Raw genomic sequence first — 17626 nt, 5'->3', positions numbered from 1 at the left:
AATACTCCTTTCACGCCGCACCTCAAACCCGGGTTATTAGAGAACTGAAAGATGCAGGTTCTTAAACAGACATTAGTCAGTCCATAGACTGGACCAATGTCATAAAACAGGAATTCAAAGACTCAGGTCAATGTAAAGGTTGATGGTAAATTTATTGCAGACTGGAAGAATTCTCTAGTAGTTGTTCTTTCTGCTGATTGGCTGGGTGTCCACACATTTTCCCCCACACATTCCCCTCAAGATATAAAGTTCAACCAACAAATAATAATTGTGCATTAATGTTATGTTTCATTTTGTACAGTGAAACACACAGTTGGACCTCAATTGTCCATTTTCCTTCATGCCTATTGATCTCCTAGACCTAGACCATGGGTCTTCAACCTGAGGCCCTCCAGATGTTGTGAAACTACATGTTCCAACATGCATTGCCACATTTTTTCCGATAAGAGCAGTGCATTATAGGACATGTAGTTCCACAACATCTGGAGGGCCACAGGTTGAAGACCTGTGTCCTAGACCATAGTTGCACAGCTACATTGGAAAAGATTGCCCAGCGTAGCAAATTAACAAAGATCAGAGACACTTGTGCATTTATGTCAGTCTCCAGCAAGGAAGGAAGGGGGGGGGATATCTTGGTCATGGAGTCACCTGCTGACCTCTGCATGGAGTTTGTGGGGTCAATACAAACAGCAGCTGCAATACAAGATCACATACCATACTAATCCACATCCTATTACTGTGTTACCTCAGTAATTCATTTTAGATCTCTGCTCTATTGTAGTTCCCGGAGGATGTACCAAACAAACTTTAAGCAGACTAATAACTGAATTTTAGGTTCATGAATTCCTTTCATGCAGTAAAAATCTGTTAAATGGTAAAGCATCATATTTACCAGTTATATACATATACCTCAAATGGCTTATGTACTGTATTAAAGATGTCTACGTAATGGTGTCTGTGTTCTGGGGACCCCTTATTGCTATTTTGTGAGTCTTTTGTGCCTTCGCATGGTTCGAACAGCTGACTGCTGCTGTCCCCCACATTGCTCAGGTTTATATGCAAATGGAAGACATCATGGGGCCCTTTGTAAAAATAATTAAAACAGATACAGGTTATGCTATTCCGACCCACTCCATGACTACTGGCCTTAACTAACTAGTTACAAAGGAATAATCCGACACTGATAGGAAGAAAGAAAAAGCTGGGCACTTAATTCTTTGTGGCTAATGGGAGCATGTTGTTTTATAGTTTATGCCATTTTATACACAGTGGAGGCAGCCATGTTGTTGCTTTAGTGTTTTCAGAGTCCTAATATTCATTTAGTAATGCCCTAAATCCCAAAATGGTGTCCATATCTGTATGTGAATAACTGCTGAGGCCTTTCTTAGTACTTGGAAGTCCCAGTGGTAGTACTACACACACCTCAGGCGGCATACTATTATGTTTCATACCATTATAAAATGTGTTGGGTGGTTTTTCTGCTTTGCACATGCACCCAGGCTTTGTATCCTATAATTTGCATAGAGAGTGCAGGTAGTAGTGCAGATATGTTCTCAGCAGTCACCTTTGCCAATGGCTGGGAACTACTCATCCTGACTGAACAATGTGCATGTTGTCTAATCCAGACCAGACCTTTAGATCATTGGGAAACAATGACAGGAATCTAACAGAACTGGTTTATTGTCTTCCACAGGTCAGACTCCGAGGGCAATTTTGACACGCCGGAGGCAGATACTCCGATCTCCTCACCAGTGAAAGAGGCATCTCGAGGTAACCATCTGTGTATATCGCGATCACTGTGTAATGCTGGAATCTGTTATTGTTGGTTTCCAATGAAAGTTGGTGCAGACTGTGGAAGCTAACCCTCTGAGACACATACAGTACCTACAGCCAGGCTGTATTTCACAAGAATGGCAAGCATATATACACAAATATCACTAAGGTTCATAGTAATAGTGAATATCTACATATAGGCCCTTATTCTGGTTGGTGCGGCCAGAGCCGCACACGGGGCTCCGGCCGCACAAACCAATCCCCGCCCACCCTACGGATCGCCACGGCCGTCCGTACACGGACGGCTGGCGATCCGCATAAAAATGGTGGAGGCTACGCCTCCACCATGGTGGGAGCTGCCCCCTGCATTCGATGGTCGTCGACCATCGAAGGCAGGTCCGCACGCCGCGGCAGCTCCCGCAAGCTGAGACCACACGGACAATCGTCCGTGTGGTAGCTTGTATGGGGGCTGAAAGCTGACATCCGGCGACGTCAGCTTTCCGCCCCCATGAGTTGCGTCATGGCCTCATTACCATGCATACGCCCCGCGTTTGCATGGGAACGCCCATGAAACGCGGGGCGTACACATAGGGAAATGAGGGCATGATGCCTCTCACGCCCCTATACGCCCCCTTTGCGGCGGACGAAATACGTCTGCGGCGAAGGGGGCTGCACATGCGCAGATTCACCTCTGCGCATGTGCAGAGTAAAAACATCGGCGGTACGGCCGCACGCGGGCCGTACCGATCCGATTAGAATAAGGGCCATAGTGAGGGTGTGTTCATTAGTGATAAAGTAATCCAGGTTAGCCTTAAGAATTCTTCCCTATCCAGGCATTGCCAAGCTATGGCCCTCCAGCTGTTGTGAAACTACAAGTCCCATCATGCCTTGCCACAATTTTGTTATTAGGGAATGCTAAAATTATGGCAAGGCATGCTGGGATGTGTAGTTTAACAACAGCTGGAGGGCCACAGATTGACCATGCCTGCTATAAACCACACACTCATTATGTAACAGATGTAGGGGCGGATGTATTAAGCCTGGTGAAGAGATACAATTGGAGATAAAGTAGAAGGTGATAACCCACCAGCCAATCGACTCCCAACTATTTTTTTTCAAACCTAGCTAATTGGCTGGTGCGTTATCACCTTCGGTTTTATCTCCTCTTTTCTTTTACCTCTTCACCAGCCTTTAGACCTATGCCCCGTAGTCACATGTTTAAACAGTGCACAGAAGAAAATCAAATCAAACTCTAGGCATTATGGGTAGAGAAGCCGGTTGTCCTTATTTACCCCAATTCTATAGTATTTAAAACACTAGAGCTGTAGATACATGTTCTTAGCTTGCAGACTGTCTGCATCAGCCTTGTTGGGGAACCCAATACATGAATATGTGGCTTCTGCTGTGCGGGGCTTGGGAAGTAGCCAACATGGCATACATTGGCAGTAGGAGACCTAGCTACATAGTGTCTCTGTAGCTCTCGCCACATCTGTGTGAGGAAGATCTGAGATTGCTGCTACACCTATATGCAGCACGTGCAGTAATCCCGCTGTGCTGTACACTGGTGAGAATATTTTAACTACGCTGTAGGCTGTGCTGTGATCTGTGTACATGTTGGTAATAATTATATCTTTGTAGCATTGCTGTGATTCATTCCCCCTAATGTAGATGCTGTATCGTGTGACTGATCTGCTCATGGCTACAGTATAAAGCTTTCACGCTTCAGAACAGCTGGTTTCCCTTGGTTTGTGATTCAGACATTCAGTATGTGGGTGAGTGACTCACAGGAACTGAGGAATCCTAAATATATCCTTCACTCTGCAGAATATCTCTCCAGCTAATCTTATAGCTGAAATGTGAAGGTGTGTGTGTGTACAGATACACGCGCACGCATGTACCATCTTTAGGTAAATAAACCCCTTGGAGCAGTGGCGGTTTTTCCTATGGGTTGCAGGACTGCCGCCCCGCCAGGTAAAATCCGCCACTGTCTCTGCCTAAGTGAAGCCAGATGCATTCTGTGAGACTGCATACCCTCCAACATGACCCATTGCATTCGGTACACAATGCTCTGCTCCTGGACTTCCCTGGTAATGTAGGATTGCCAGCACCTGTGTGGAACTAGGTAATTGACGAGAAGGTTGTTTCAACACAGGTGATGACAATAATACATTACCAGGGACGTCCAGGAACAGAGCATTGTGTACCGAATGCAATGGGTCATGTTGGAGGGTATAAGACTGCTCTGGCTTCAATGTGACTGGCAGTGACTTCCTATTGGAAGTCCGACCTGCCAGTCACTCAAGGCAGTCCCATTGGGAGGTGCTCCCTCCCTCCGGGATGCCTCTCTCTGCACAAATGCGCGGCAGCCCCCAAATTGGGTTCTGCGCTTGGGGATCATGGCAGGGGCATTTGCAGTATATGAGGGGGGGGGGGGGGGGGCGCGCATTGCAGCAGCCCCCTCCTCCTTAATAGTCCGGATATCACTAAATTAAGGATGACTCCATGGCAGTGGCGGCTCTTACTAAGGGGCATTCCAATGGTATGGAGCACCTAGGCAGCTACCTAATGGAAGAGCCACCCTGCATATGTCTATATATGTCCAATATCCCCACACTGTACAAATCCCCCTCCTCTCCCCCCATCCGCTAACCCGATAGCACCCCCATTTTACCATTTAGGCCAATTCTATGTGTGGCAATTGGGCTAATATTGGTAAAGGACTGATGTTCTAGGGTTAAGATATTAAAATACTAGTTTTCTGTTTAAGTGCCTGATGTTGAGCCCCACACAGGCAGGAACATAGCGGCTGCACTGTAATGCAGATGGACTGGTAACGCAATGCTCTTGTGCAGCAGCGGCTCCTGTCTCAGTGTTGGAAGTGGCTGCCGCGATGCAGCCCCCCACCTTCACTGCTGCCACCGGTCCCTGCTGCCCCCGCCTGCACTGGTCCCTGCTGTGGCATCATCCTTGGTACTGTGAATTCGGTGACCCAAGGCTTCTACGGGCGGCTTACTAACATTATCCTATTACTGCCCTTGCTCCTTCAAGCCGCCTCCCTGCAGATGTTACTTCCTGTGGCTAAGTGGTCCTGTTACTTCTACCTCCTAAGTGTAGCAGGTACTGCCCAACAGGCTCTGGCCAGGATTATACACTTTATTTGCTGGGCCTATTTTTGTCTTGTTTAGGTTATGTTTTATACATATATATCCACAAAAGTACATACCAGCCCGCACTGGAAGTAAATGTCAAGAGCATTCTCCACTGAAAGGATTCCTGTCATTTTTCTATGGCTGCCTCATTTGGCGTCTTTCTCCATTAACCCCACAGCTACCAAACATGTTTCATAGAAGTGCCCCGTGCCATCCAAAGCTGGTAACTGCCAGCAAGGGTTCACTGGGCGTCAGATAGTGTGCATCACTGTGGCATTCTATCCTGATAAACTGTGTGTGTATACACATACAGAACATATGTACAGACAGAGTCTACACTGTTCTGCTTTGCCCTTGATGTGGCTGTGGGGGTAGTGGAGATAAATTGTGTGAGAGATTCAGGGTAATGTAAGGTCAGGAAACAGTCTCACAAAGGGAGTATGAACAATGCAGGTTGTGTCTCATTCCGTGACTTAAATATAAAGACATTAGAAATGGGAGGGACGGTGGGAAATCCATGCTGAGGGAGACAAAGCCAGCCGTTGGCCCCAACCACAACTTTCCAAACCACTAGTCACTGAGAAGAGATTCCTGTGTAGCAAACATATTCTGCTTCCAAGTACACGGATCACACACAGAGCGTACATGCAGCCATTTTGGAACCACATTTGAATGCAGTCTATCATTTCACTAGGTAGTAGGAAATGGATAGCTTGTATTTAGAAAAGGGCAGACTACAGTAAATGTGGGTGTTCTTGAAAATAAGTTTGTACTTTGTGTGACAGCCAGTAAATAAAAAAATAATAAAAAAACCCTTTCTTTTAGACTCTTCGGGGTAAATTTAAGAAGATGGTAGTTCTATTGCAGATAGGATGTTGCCCATAGCAACCAATCAGATTGTACATATTATCTTTTAGAAGGTGCTAAATAAGTGGAATCTTATTGGTTGTTATGGGCAACATCCCATCTTCAGTAGCACTCCCGTCTTAGTAAATGTACCCTTCCATCTGCGTACCATGCCACCTGAGGGTGTGTAATTAGTTTGCTCTGTTATGAAAATCGGCTGTATCGTTCCTTGCGATTTTAGTTATGAAGCAGCGAAAAGAGTGGAGGGGTTGCTGATGGCAACCATCCAGTTTGAGGTAAATTCTATGAGCTTCACACTATTACCTCTACCCAGTTTGTTTAATCACTGTAGTTTCCAATTGTAAAGTGCAACGGAATATGCTGCGCTATATAAGACTCTATAAATAAATAAGAAGGGGGCGGCAGCATGGGAACGCCCAGCATTTGATGTGTATGCCCCTGCAGACAACATGACATCCGTGTCTGCCCCGAATTTGGCAGATATCGGGCGCTAGATAATTCAATGGAGACTGACTTTTCTTAGCGAAGGCAGGAGAAATCAATCGATGGTGAGTGACCATCGAATGATTTCTCCACGTTACGTCCGTGGGCAAGGGGAGGAGTTAGCTAACACCTCCGCTTTCATTCTATGCTCGATGGGTGGGGTGGTGGTGTTGACCTGTTCGCTAGCGAACCGGTCTGAATCAGGCCCTTGGTACATCGATCCCTATGTCTATACAGAGCATAAAATGTAATTACTGTACAGTGTGTAAATCTGAGGATATTCTACATTGTACTATCAAAATAAAGCTGGATATATTCTCTAAAATGGTCAAATAGTCTTATGCTGGGTACACACCAAAACGATTTGGATTGGATGCAAATCGTATGCAAATCATATGCAAATCAGATCGTATGATTTGCATACGATTTGCATACGATTTGCATACGATCTGATCCCCTCTGTATTCAGATGAATGGATCTTTTACAGATCCTACTTGCAGCAGGTTGGATCGGATTTGGATCCAATTCAGATCCAACCAAACGATTTTGACCAAATCTGCATCCAATCAGTCTGAATTGGATCCAGATTGATGGGATTGTGCCAAAATCGTTTTGGTGTGTACCCTGCATTAGAAATATGAAATAGTTATTCCTGAAGCCAAGGTTCTGGTGCGCAGATGCCTGCCTCCATGGGGGGAAATGTTGGTTTATCCTGTAATAAAGGCTGTGCAGTTAGATGCCCATACCTGTTTAGGTCTAGCGTGGCATGCTGGAACTTTTAGTTCTGCCATAGCTGGAGAGCCCCAGGTTACCAATCTCTGTGCTTTACGGAAAATACTTTATATACGGCCATCTTAAAACGCAGGAGCACTGTTTCAGTAAGGGGCTTTAGAACAGAGAAGGGAAAGGGGGAACACATGATGTAAGAGGAGCAGCACAACACGAGGACATGCACTGACACTAGAGGGAGGATGATTCAGGGGAAATGTGAGCACAGAAAGAGTACTGGATAAGTGGAATAGCCTCCCATCAGAGGTGGTAGAGTTAAATAAATTAGGGCAATTTAAACATGCTTGGGATAAGCATATTGATATCTTTATAAAGAAATAAGGATCAAATATGGTTTGAGGTAACATGTTTAATAAAGGGGCAGACTAGATGGCCAAGTGGTTCTTATCTGCCATCACATTCTATGTTTCTATTAAACTGGTTGTTAGGAAGGCATCAATGTGTGGTGCTTGCACTGGTATACATTGTTGGGTCAACACACCTCAGGTTGACATGCATTGGGTCCACCACTGAAGGTTGACACCTCAGTAGGTCGACATGGTCATTAGTTTGACATGGGGAAGGTGGACGTGGTCATTAGGTCGACATGTGGAAGGTCAACAGTCTAAAGGTCGACATTGGGTTTTCACTCTTTTTGTGTGTGTGCTGACAGGTGGTATTTCATGCCCTGCCGTCCACGAGGGCGTGGTGGGAGAATAGTGTCCCAAGCTTGTGTCGACCTAATGACCTTGTCGACCTAAGACCATGACGGCCTTCTGAGGTGTCTACCTAAGCCCATGTCGACCATCCTATGGTTGACACTATGACCCGTACCCTGTGCGAGGTGTGTCTGTGACATTAATATTGCATATCGCTGCTTGTATGTAATGTAAAAATGTCGAATTGATGCCTGGGCACACCTTGCTTCTGCTCATTACCATATCTGCTGCCCCAGCGAATTAGCACAGCGGAATCCATCCATTACATTGGCAGACCTGCATCAAGCCATCCCACGGCGGCCTGTTACTTGCCACTGTTGTAGCTTTAAATGTGCAGCTCTGACTCCAGAAGTGGAGATACAGGTGTGCGAACTGATCTAAGCTCACGTGTACCCTCGTTTTACACTCTGATCCAGGCCTGTGGTCTTACCTGGGTCAGTGCATTGGATTAGTGGCATTTAATGACGGCTTTCATTTGTAATTGCTGTAATTATAGTTTTACATGTAACAATCCCATTTATTGGCTTAACATGAAAGCATTGTATTTGTAATGTAATTACACTCTAATACTCGCCCAGAGCCATTGTAAATTAATGTTTGCTCAAAGTATTTATAGAAACTGTACATATTGAAGTTGGTTCACTAAAGTAAAATATTCTGGTAAACTGACTCTCTGAATACTCATTGGGCCTGATTCTGGTTCCCTTGTAAAAGCAAATTCTCTCTTTAATGGAACCAAAACCATGTGCACTGCCGGTGGGGCAGATGTAATGTGCAGAGTTCAATTTGGATGTTATTTTGTTTCTGTGCAGAGTAAATACTGGAAGCTTTATTTTTACACTGCAGTATACATATCCGTACCTTAGGACAAGTCGGATCTGATTGTCCCGGCAGCTCCCCGGGAGGGGTCACACGCAATTAGGCACTTCATGTGCCAAGTTTTGCATGTGATAAATCGCATGCAACTCCCAGGGATCGGGGAACGGCAGTGGACTGGTGATACCCTCGACCAGAGAGCCGGGCGGATGGAGCAGGGGAGCCAGGCAGCGCCAGCGGGAGCCCCTAAAACCCACAAAAAACAAGCCCATACAAATGATTGGGCAGCCACTGATTGTCTTTTTTTTTTTTTTTTTTTTTTTTTTTAAAGTGCGCCCACTCCCTGGGTCACATCCAGCACCTCCCTCTGCCCAGCTCTCTGGTCGCCGGCATCCCCCGTTTGCTGCATTCCACACCCGGCTCCAGGCTGCACATAAAATTTAGCAAATCTTATGTGCAGCCCGTCCGACCTCCCGACTCCGATTCGATGTGCAGGGGACCGAGCATCGGGTCTGAAGGTATGTCTACATGTACGATTTGGGCCAATTTCGCTACCCATTCATCCAAATCGGGTGAAATCATGCCCAAATTGCATAGTGTATCCTTAACTCTCTCTGCTCATATTAGAACTGCCCCACCTGCAGTGCACATGATTTTGTCCATTAGAGAGAGAATTTGCTTATGCGAGTGAACCAGGCCCATTATCCGTATCTTGAAAGGTATCCCGTGTTGAGACACATGTGTGTATATATATTTATATATGTATATATATATATGCGTACAAATATCTAAATGGAGCCAAACCTTACTTTTAAACTGTTAAGAATACTTTAAAAAAACCTATCCATATCCTGCTGATACTTCAGAACTTGGATCTTGTGCTATGTACAGTATAATGACATGACAGCTAATGGTCCATATTCAGGGGGCCATTCCAGCCCCATTTCTGAGCGATCTGTCCAGATCGCTTAGAAATGAAGCACAGATACTTATGAATATTTTAGATCTTTATTTGTTCATATTTCGTGCTGACCATTTTTAATAATTTGCCAAAAAGTCACTTAGCAATGAGGTTTGTTTCCTTAAACATCAGAATAAGAACTTTCAATCATTTTTGTCTCATGGAATTTTTCTTTTCAGTTTTGTTTTCAGAATCAAAGAAAGATGTCACCAAACTCTTATCTGATTTATCTTTGACTGATAACAACAACTTATCCAACAATGGGACCTCTGGACAAGACCTTGATACAAAGCCACCGAGTAAGACGACTGGTGACTGTGTTCTAGAAGGAGTCCGGGGGGTTCCTAGTGATTACTCTGATGTTCTGCTCACCAAAGTTTCAGACGGTGATCTCCAAGAATCCGCTGTAGAGACAGTTCTTGCCCAAGAAGGCCCAGCGGTAGATATAGTTCACCTTCAAGCATGTGCACTTGATGGCAAAGACAATCAGCCTCAACATAAAGTAGTGAATGGAGAAAACTCAGAGAATGGTGAGGAACAATTTAGTAGCAATAATGGCCTACAGACAGAGAGTGACTCTGCAACGCATCCTTCTGAGAGAGACCATAATGATCAGGAGTCTATAATGGAAACATCTGAAAATGTCATCAAAGATCTTCCAAGGAAAATCAGGAAATCTGGGAGTAAACTTCCATCCAAGAAGCAAAAAGACCATGTCAACCGGACAACAAGCCTCGGGTGTCAGGAGAAAAATTTGGAGACCCCTGCAAACTTGGATGATATTCCTCTTTCCAAGTCTTCCTATAACTTTGATCCAGATCAATGGGAAGACCCCAGTTTCAACCCATTTGGTGGAAATTCTGCCTTGCCTCCTTCCCCAGTTGTCACACAAGCACCAACTGGATTCAGCAAGGAGCCGACTGATGGTTCTTTGGCTCATTACAAGGCTTGTAAGACCCTATCTGGCTCCGAAACCGACCTGACCCAGGAGACTAAAGCAAATAAAGGAACTGGAAGTGCCAAGTCATCGCCAAAGTTGTCAAGATCACGTCTAATCACGTAGGTCTTAGGACAGCTGTGTCAGCTTTTTCTTTCTTTGTATTATTTATTTATTGTAAGTGCACTAAACAAAATGGTTCCACTGATCAAGTGTATGTGTTGTCAAAGGAAAATACATACTTATTAAAGGCACTCTATCTAAGGTATACAGGGCCTTATTCCAGTTCACTCTTTGACAAAATCCTTCTTATATTGACAAAACCATGTGCACTGCAGGGGGGCAGATGTAACATGTGCAAAGAGAATTAGATTTGGGTGAGTTATTTTGTTTCTGTGCAGATAAATACCGGCTGCTTTATTTTTACACTGCAATATAGATCTCACTTTGATGTAAAATCCCACCCAAATCTAATTCTCTCTGCACAAGTCTAAGAAGGATTTTGACAGAAACAGTGAACTAGAAGAAGGCCCTCGGTCACTAGGTCTATAACAACTAGGTCGACATGCATGAAGGTTGACAGGGTCATTAGGTCGACATGGGTTTTTTCACTTTTTTTTTTTTGGAGCAGACCTGCCCACAGGCGGTATTTCATGCGCTACCATCCACTAGGGCATGGTTGGAGAATAAAATAGTATGCTGCGCATAGCGAGCCACCATGCCTGCAGCATGGTGAGTGCAGCACACTTTTTCTTTTTTTATTGTCCATGTTGACTATGTCGACATTCGGGACACGAAAAGGTGAAAAAACCCATGTCGACCTTTTGACTGTTGACCTAAGCCCATGTCAAACTTCAGTCATGTCGACTTTCATGTGTATCGACCTAGTGGTAAGCCTAGTTGCTGTCTATCCAATGATCCATACCCCTATCTAATAGAACAGTGCTATAGGTCAGGTAAGATTGCATAAACCTTTGTAAGATGTGGAAGCATTAGTCACTGTAGCATACACAATTGGCAAAAATGGGTCAGGGAAATGTTTCCTTTTGAAAGGACTATAATTTATATTGACTCGGAGGGGCTTGCTACAGATGTCCCAGCATGCATTTATCTACGGGCAAATTAAATCCTTATTACATATTTGAAGAAAGCCATTGTTTTATTCAATAATTTTACTTCAACTTAAATTTTTCATCTGCATCCCTTAAGGGGTAATTCCACTCGCATATGATGTTGCCATCATAAAAATCATCATGTGTGGTTCTGCAATTTAGTTGTTGATCTCCTTACATTTGCAATAGGATTATTAAAGTAAATTGGCTGCTAAAATCTCAGACACACGGGGTGAAATGTAATAGAAATCGCATGTGCAAAAATCTCATATGTAATGAGATGCGAATTCGCGGCAAAAAAGTGTGATTTTGGGCGATTTTTTTTTTTTTTTTAACCATGAAAATGTGCGCATTTTCAGTCATTTTGTCCCCCCGTATTTTGTGAACCAGGACTGGCCCTTGAGCCTGGTGCTGGTTTTGTAAAATCCAGGGAACCCAAACTTGTTTGTTCCTGTGATATTTTATGAAACTAGGACTGGCTCTTTGAGCCCGGGGCTGGGTATGCTCAGGAGGGGGGACCCAACTTTTTTTGCCACGTCCTATTTCATGTGTAATTTTTGAAAAACGTGCACATTTGCCCGTTTTTAACCAAAAATCGCACATGTCTAAAAAATCCCACCCTATTACATTTCGCACACTGTGGTGGTGCTATTGTGGTTTGAAATCGCAGACCAGTTGATATGTGTTCTGTGAATTTTGTTCGTTTTCACACCACGGTTTCAATTATTGCTTAAGAATGTCGGTTGTTGTGTCTTTTCAAGAGGCACTTTCAGGCAAAAGTCATAATCTAAGTATCCAGAGTTATTTCAGTGGAGCTACACTATGTAGACAAAAGTGATTGAACCATTTTTTTGTTAGTGTCTAATGATATTTTATTGATGTCGGTACTTTGTAGGTCCACTATGTGTAGATATTGTCCTTGGCAAACTGTCCAAAAGTTCCTGGACAAGAGCAGGCGGTATGTTTTGCCATTCCGCTCAAAAAGTGACCAACTGTGACACTGAAGAAGGTACAGTGCACCTGTTTCTCCAGTTCTTTTCAGAGATTTGCAATGGGGATAAGATCTGGACTCTGAGCTGGCCACTCCATCCAAGTTACCAAACTTTCTGTGAAACCAGCTGAAACAGCAGAACCCCTCCAGCTCCAATGCTTTGCTCTATCTACTGTAAACCCTGGTATCAAACGTTCTCCTGGCAATTGCCAAATCCAAACACGTCCATCTGATCTGAAATGTTTTATACCTTCATGAGCAAGTCTCCGCTGCAGGAGCATACCATATCGCTTGTGCAGGGCTGTCCAATCACTTTTGTCTACATAATAAACTTAGGGGAAAAAAAAAACTCTAACCTATTTCCATATCTCTCAATTGTAACTTTTCCTATGGTGGTTTTATTTTAAACCATTGCGCTTTCCTGTTTGTCATACATATTCTCCCTGTACTTCCTGTTTTTTTTTATATAATCTTTCTAGAATGTACAATACAGGGTGTTTCATAATTCCCTCTGGGGTTTGGAAGGGTTATAGTTAAAAAACAAACAAAAAAAAAAACAATAAAACTGAGGAACATGGCAAAAAAGTTTCACATCACTATAGAGCAGGGATGGGGAACCTTCTCCCCTCTAGCTGTTGTTTAATTACACATCCCAGGATGCCCTGCTACAACTGTTGCAGGGCATGCTGGGATATAAAGTTCATCAACAGCTGGAGGGCCGGAGGTTCCCCATCCCTGGTATAGAGAATCACTTCAAGTTTTTAATTAAGGAATTTGCTAAATGGCAGCACTTGCAGCACAAACAATTGTTAGACCGTTTCTAACAGAAAATTGCCTTTATGGTTGTATAAAAGGCTTATATTGTGTTTGTTCATTAAATGTGAGTCTGTATGAAATCTCCACTGTACTGTCACAACAAAGTACCAAATTAGAGCACCTGCAGTTAAGAAAATTCATGCGGCATACAAAAAGTTCAGTGTAACCGGAGTCATGGAATGCAAATTGGTTTGTCGGCAGAGACATTTTTGAGGAGTCCATTGACTTGAGAAGTCAACTCATTGCGCAAGTCCTGAATTGCAGAAGACACATCAAACTGTGTGGCGTATTTTATGCAAACACCATTGTGTGAAACCATGCAGCGTGCACCTTTTTAGTAAATTGTAAAGGTGCCCATACACGCTGCAATGTGTTATGGGCTGGATCGCATAGCAATGCATGCGATGCGATCCGCAGGCAGCACAAAAATGATGTGCAGCACATACTTTTAGTAGTGTGCAATGTCCGCGGGAGCGCGCATCGCATAGCACACTGCTATTGCAGCGTGTATGGGCACCATAACATACAAAAAGCTTTTTGTAAACCCATAAACACCATTTTCTGTTAGAAACCTGCCTACCAATGGTTTGTGCTCTTACCGAGTCCAGAAGGAATAATGCCACACCCTGTACCTTTTATATAATCCATTCTGTTATTCCATATAACTGCTCCATTGCAGAACTCCTGTACCACCCTGTATCCTCTCCTAATACAACCACTAATTGTCCCCCTCTCTTCATATCTATAATTCACGAATCAAGACCCCGATGAAGTGAGTGATGTCTCTCCATTCTCTCATGCTTCTCACCTGTCCTCTCCTCTCTTTGCTTCTTTGCCTCAGGACTTCTGAGCAAGTGAAATTTCTCTGTTTTCTGTTGTAAGTATTACTGTCCTCCATTTTCTGAGTACGTCTCAATCATGAGCTATAATGAGGAGCATGAAATAGGAGGATGTCTATGGAGAGGATATATGGAATACTAGGAGTTATAAGGCAAGGCTATATGGAGTAATAGGAGGAATGATTGAAGCAAATGGTTCTGAAGCCCAGTTCACTCCCAACCCTCTTCTTTCTCTGGAGATACCTCTACATCAGGCATGTCCAACGTTGGCCCTCCAGATGTTGTGAAACTGTACATCCCAACATGCTTTGCACTAGTTTTAGCATTCTCTAATAGCAAAACTGTGGCAAAGCTTGCTGGGATGTGTAGTTTCACAACATCTGGAGGGCCAACATTGGACATGCCTGCTCTACATTGTTGCGGCATCTGTTCAAGTAAACTTAAAACGTAAAATACTACCCAAATTCCCAACAAGCTGGGACCTACTTAGCAGAACAGTGCCCTGAATCGGGGTAGTTGGGGAAGGTATGGTTATAGAGTTATCTATTATTGTTGAGCAAATGTATGTATATATTTCTTTCTGAAAGCCAAGAGGGCTTCCTGAGAGAGGAGTGGTAGAGGGGAATTCTGTATTGCATGCAGTTGGGTAGCCAGTCATCCAGGAGCCCCACTGCTAATGTTGGGCCTGACCCTTGTACATGTCCATCACCGAGTTGTGTTTTATTTTTCTAATTTATTTCATTTTTCCTTTTTATTCTGTTTTTTTTATTTGTTCAAGTGAGCAGAGATGAAAAGATCTCCTCCACTATTGTAAACCCTGATTGGTAGATTCCAAAGAGTAGTTGCCTAGCTTGGCTGGAACCAATATGCTGGATTCTGGATGTGCCTGTAGAATCCCAGGGGCAGATGTGCTAAGCCTTGGGGAGATGAGCTGATTGGGTGGTAGATTATCCCTCTCCAAACTGTCAATTTTAAACCCAGCCTGTAACATTGCAGTTAGGAGCTGACTGGATGATACTTGATCTCGTTCTTCTTTATCGCTCTTGCATGCTTAGTACATTTGTCTCCCTTCCTCTCTGCAGCTGGCAGACGGAGAAGTCTGGTACTGGGCATATATAGTGTTCCACAGTAAGTGTCCTAAGGGTGAGGGGCAGGGCCAGATTTAGGGGTCAGACCGCCCCTAAGCACAACATATTAACCCCCAGGCACAACATATTAACCCCAGTCCCTTTTGGCAGGGGCACCATATGCCGTGGCAGAGCAGATTACGCTACAGCCAGGGATGGGACAGCGGTGGAAATTGTGTCTTGTCTCACCGCTTGCCTGTTAGAGTAGGCGTGCAGGAGAGGAGGGAGCCGCCGCCACTGCCCAGCCGGCACTCATCTGCTGCAGCTTGATCCAGCGAGCGCAGCCCGGGATTACCAGGCTGCACGCATCCCCACTCTCCCCGCAGCCACTCACCTCTCCGGCGCCCGCAGACAAGCCAGTGGACCGGTCTTCCAGCAAGGAGGAACCAGAAGTCGTCTTCAAGGGGGAGAGCGATCGCATCCTTTGCCTACCCCTGTATCTGTCCCTGGTTATACAGGCAGCGCAGCAAAGGCACATTCATCAGTGCTGCTGACTGCTCACACTTCCTGCTGCCCGGGAGGAATGTAAATTCTGGTAGGGCGGCAGCCACCCACTCCTGATTGGCCCCTTCATAACTCGATGCTGCCCTGTGATAGGTGCCGCCCCTAGGCCTAGTGAGAATCTGCCTCTGGTGAGGGGTAGATTGGGGCCTAGGACCCTCAGGCCGGTTTTTGCTTGGAGCACTACTCTGAATGCATGGATCAAGTTCATTTGCCACAAACACTCATCACACACCACCTGTGCTAGTGTGCTATATATAGTGAGCAAAGTCTGCTCAACAGAAGTTGTTTTTTGTTTTTATTCTGGGCCTCACCTGGTGAAACCCCTGTACATAGTATCCGACCCGGCATACACAAAGCTTCCTCTCCAATAACAATGTAATATGTAGAGGAGGGCTTAGCGTTTTCCTTCACCACTGTTTCTGTTCTACCCAATGTAATTTACACAAATAGACACCTAATAAACACCCAATTTCCTTTTATTTTAATTATGACATCAGCACATGTAGTTAAACGAAGCAGTATTAAATCTGAATGTAAGCAGAGGCTGTTGGCTGGCTGAACTGTGATGCGACCCTTGCCTGCAGAGATTTCTGCAGCTTCAGGCACTGAAGGCCTCGATTTCACCTGAGAAAACCACAGTAGTCATGTGATGTCATGTGATGTCATGTGATGTCCTGCTTGGTGACTACCTAGTGCAAAGCCAAGGTGCCCATACAAAAACTATTAGAACAGGTACATTTATAGGTGGGAGATTCCGAAGAGCTTGGAGAGAGACAAAGTACCAGCTTAAAATTAATTTCTTATTCTGTTTTTTATTTGTTCAAGTGAGCAGAGCTGAAACAGCAGCATGGTGGATCCCAACCAATTTGGTGCCAGTGTAAGCAGTGGCAAAGAGACAATGGTCATAGTGAGGGAAGGACTGCAGTAGCATGCTTTTTCTGCATACATGAAATCCGTTGTCCTCTGTATAATATTTATTTATATATATAATATTATACCATTCTAGGTGCAGGAAACACGCCTGAGCATTGCATCCAGTTTATATGCTCAAGAAATTCATAAAACGTGTCTCTTTCATGCATTGTAACGGGTTGAAGTTAGCATAGGCTGCAGGAAGAGAAGGTTAGGGTTAGGCTGCGGGAAGTGAGAGATAGGGTTAGGTTCCTGGGTGGCAGGGTTAGAGGGGTGTGGTACAGGGGTCTGACAGTCGGGATCCCGACAGTCATTAGGCCGACTTTGGGATCCCTACTGGCCGGACCCAGACAGCATGGCAAGCGCAACAAAGCCCTTTGCAGGCTCGCTGCGCTCACCACGGTGCAGGCACGGTGGCTCGCTACGCTCGCCACCTATTCTATTCTCCCTCTATGGAGGTCGTGGACCCCCACAAGGGAAAATAGCCGACGGCCGTCGGGAACCCGGCTGTCAGTGTTTTGACAGTCTGGATCCCGACGTCTGGTAAATGCTTGTCGGGACCCCGTCCGGCACCTGGGTGACACCAAATTATCGGAGCAACTATTTTACGCTGATGTTAACCCCCGCCCCCCCTGCTTGGATAGTGGCACAGCGTATGTATCCACACTGTTTTCTTGTGCTGTGACAGGAGAGGGAGGGAAGGGGCTGCCTAGTATGACGCAGGGGGAAAGGTTGAGAGCCACCCAGCCTGCCGAGAGCGCAGGGGGAGAGGCTGCCCTGCATATTGAGTACAGGCTCAATCATTCCAGTAGGTATGGCTGTGCGAAGTGAGGGAAAAGACACTGCATTAC

The 17626-nt window shown here is 44.8% G+C and overlaps 1 protein-coding gene across 5 annotated transcripts in view; it reads left to right on the top strand.

Moving 5' to 3' along the window:
* Positions 1 to 17626, top strand: part of TACC1 (transforming acidic coiled-coil containing protein 1) — a 118482-nt gene that overhangs the window by 61583 nt on the left and 39273 nt on the right. For 3 of the 5 annotated variants that reach the window (XM_083184899.1, XM_083184900.1, XM_083184896.1), the window contains exons 2-4: positions 1694 to 1770; positions 9717 to 10596; positions 14235 to 14270. In XM_083184899.1, the coding sequence (XP_083041025.1) occupies positions 1694 to 1770; positions 9717 to 10596; positions 14235 to 14270 (993 nt within the window). The remainder of the gene's footprint in view (positions 1 to 1693; positions 1771 to 9716; positions 10597 to 14234; positions 14271 to 17626) is intronic. The other 2 variants (XM_083184898.1, XM_083184897.1) reach the window with 1 other exon arrangement.

This window comes from Crinia signifera, chromosome 4, assembly GCF_055691185.1.
Source record: "Crinia signifera chromosome 4, ASM5569118v1, whole genome shotgun sequence".
In the NCBI taxonomy this organism is placed as follows: Eukaryota; Metazoa; Chordata; class Amphibia; order Anura; family Myobatrachidae; genus Crinia; species Crinia signifera.
This window is presented reverse-complemented; position numbering and strand designations above follow the sequence as displayed.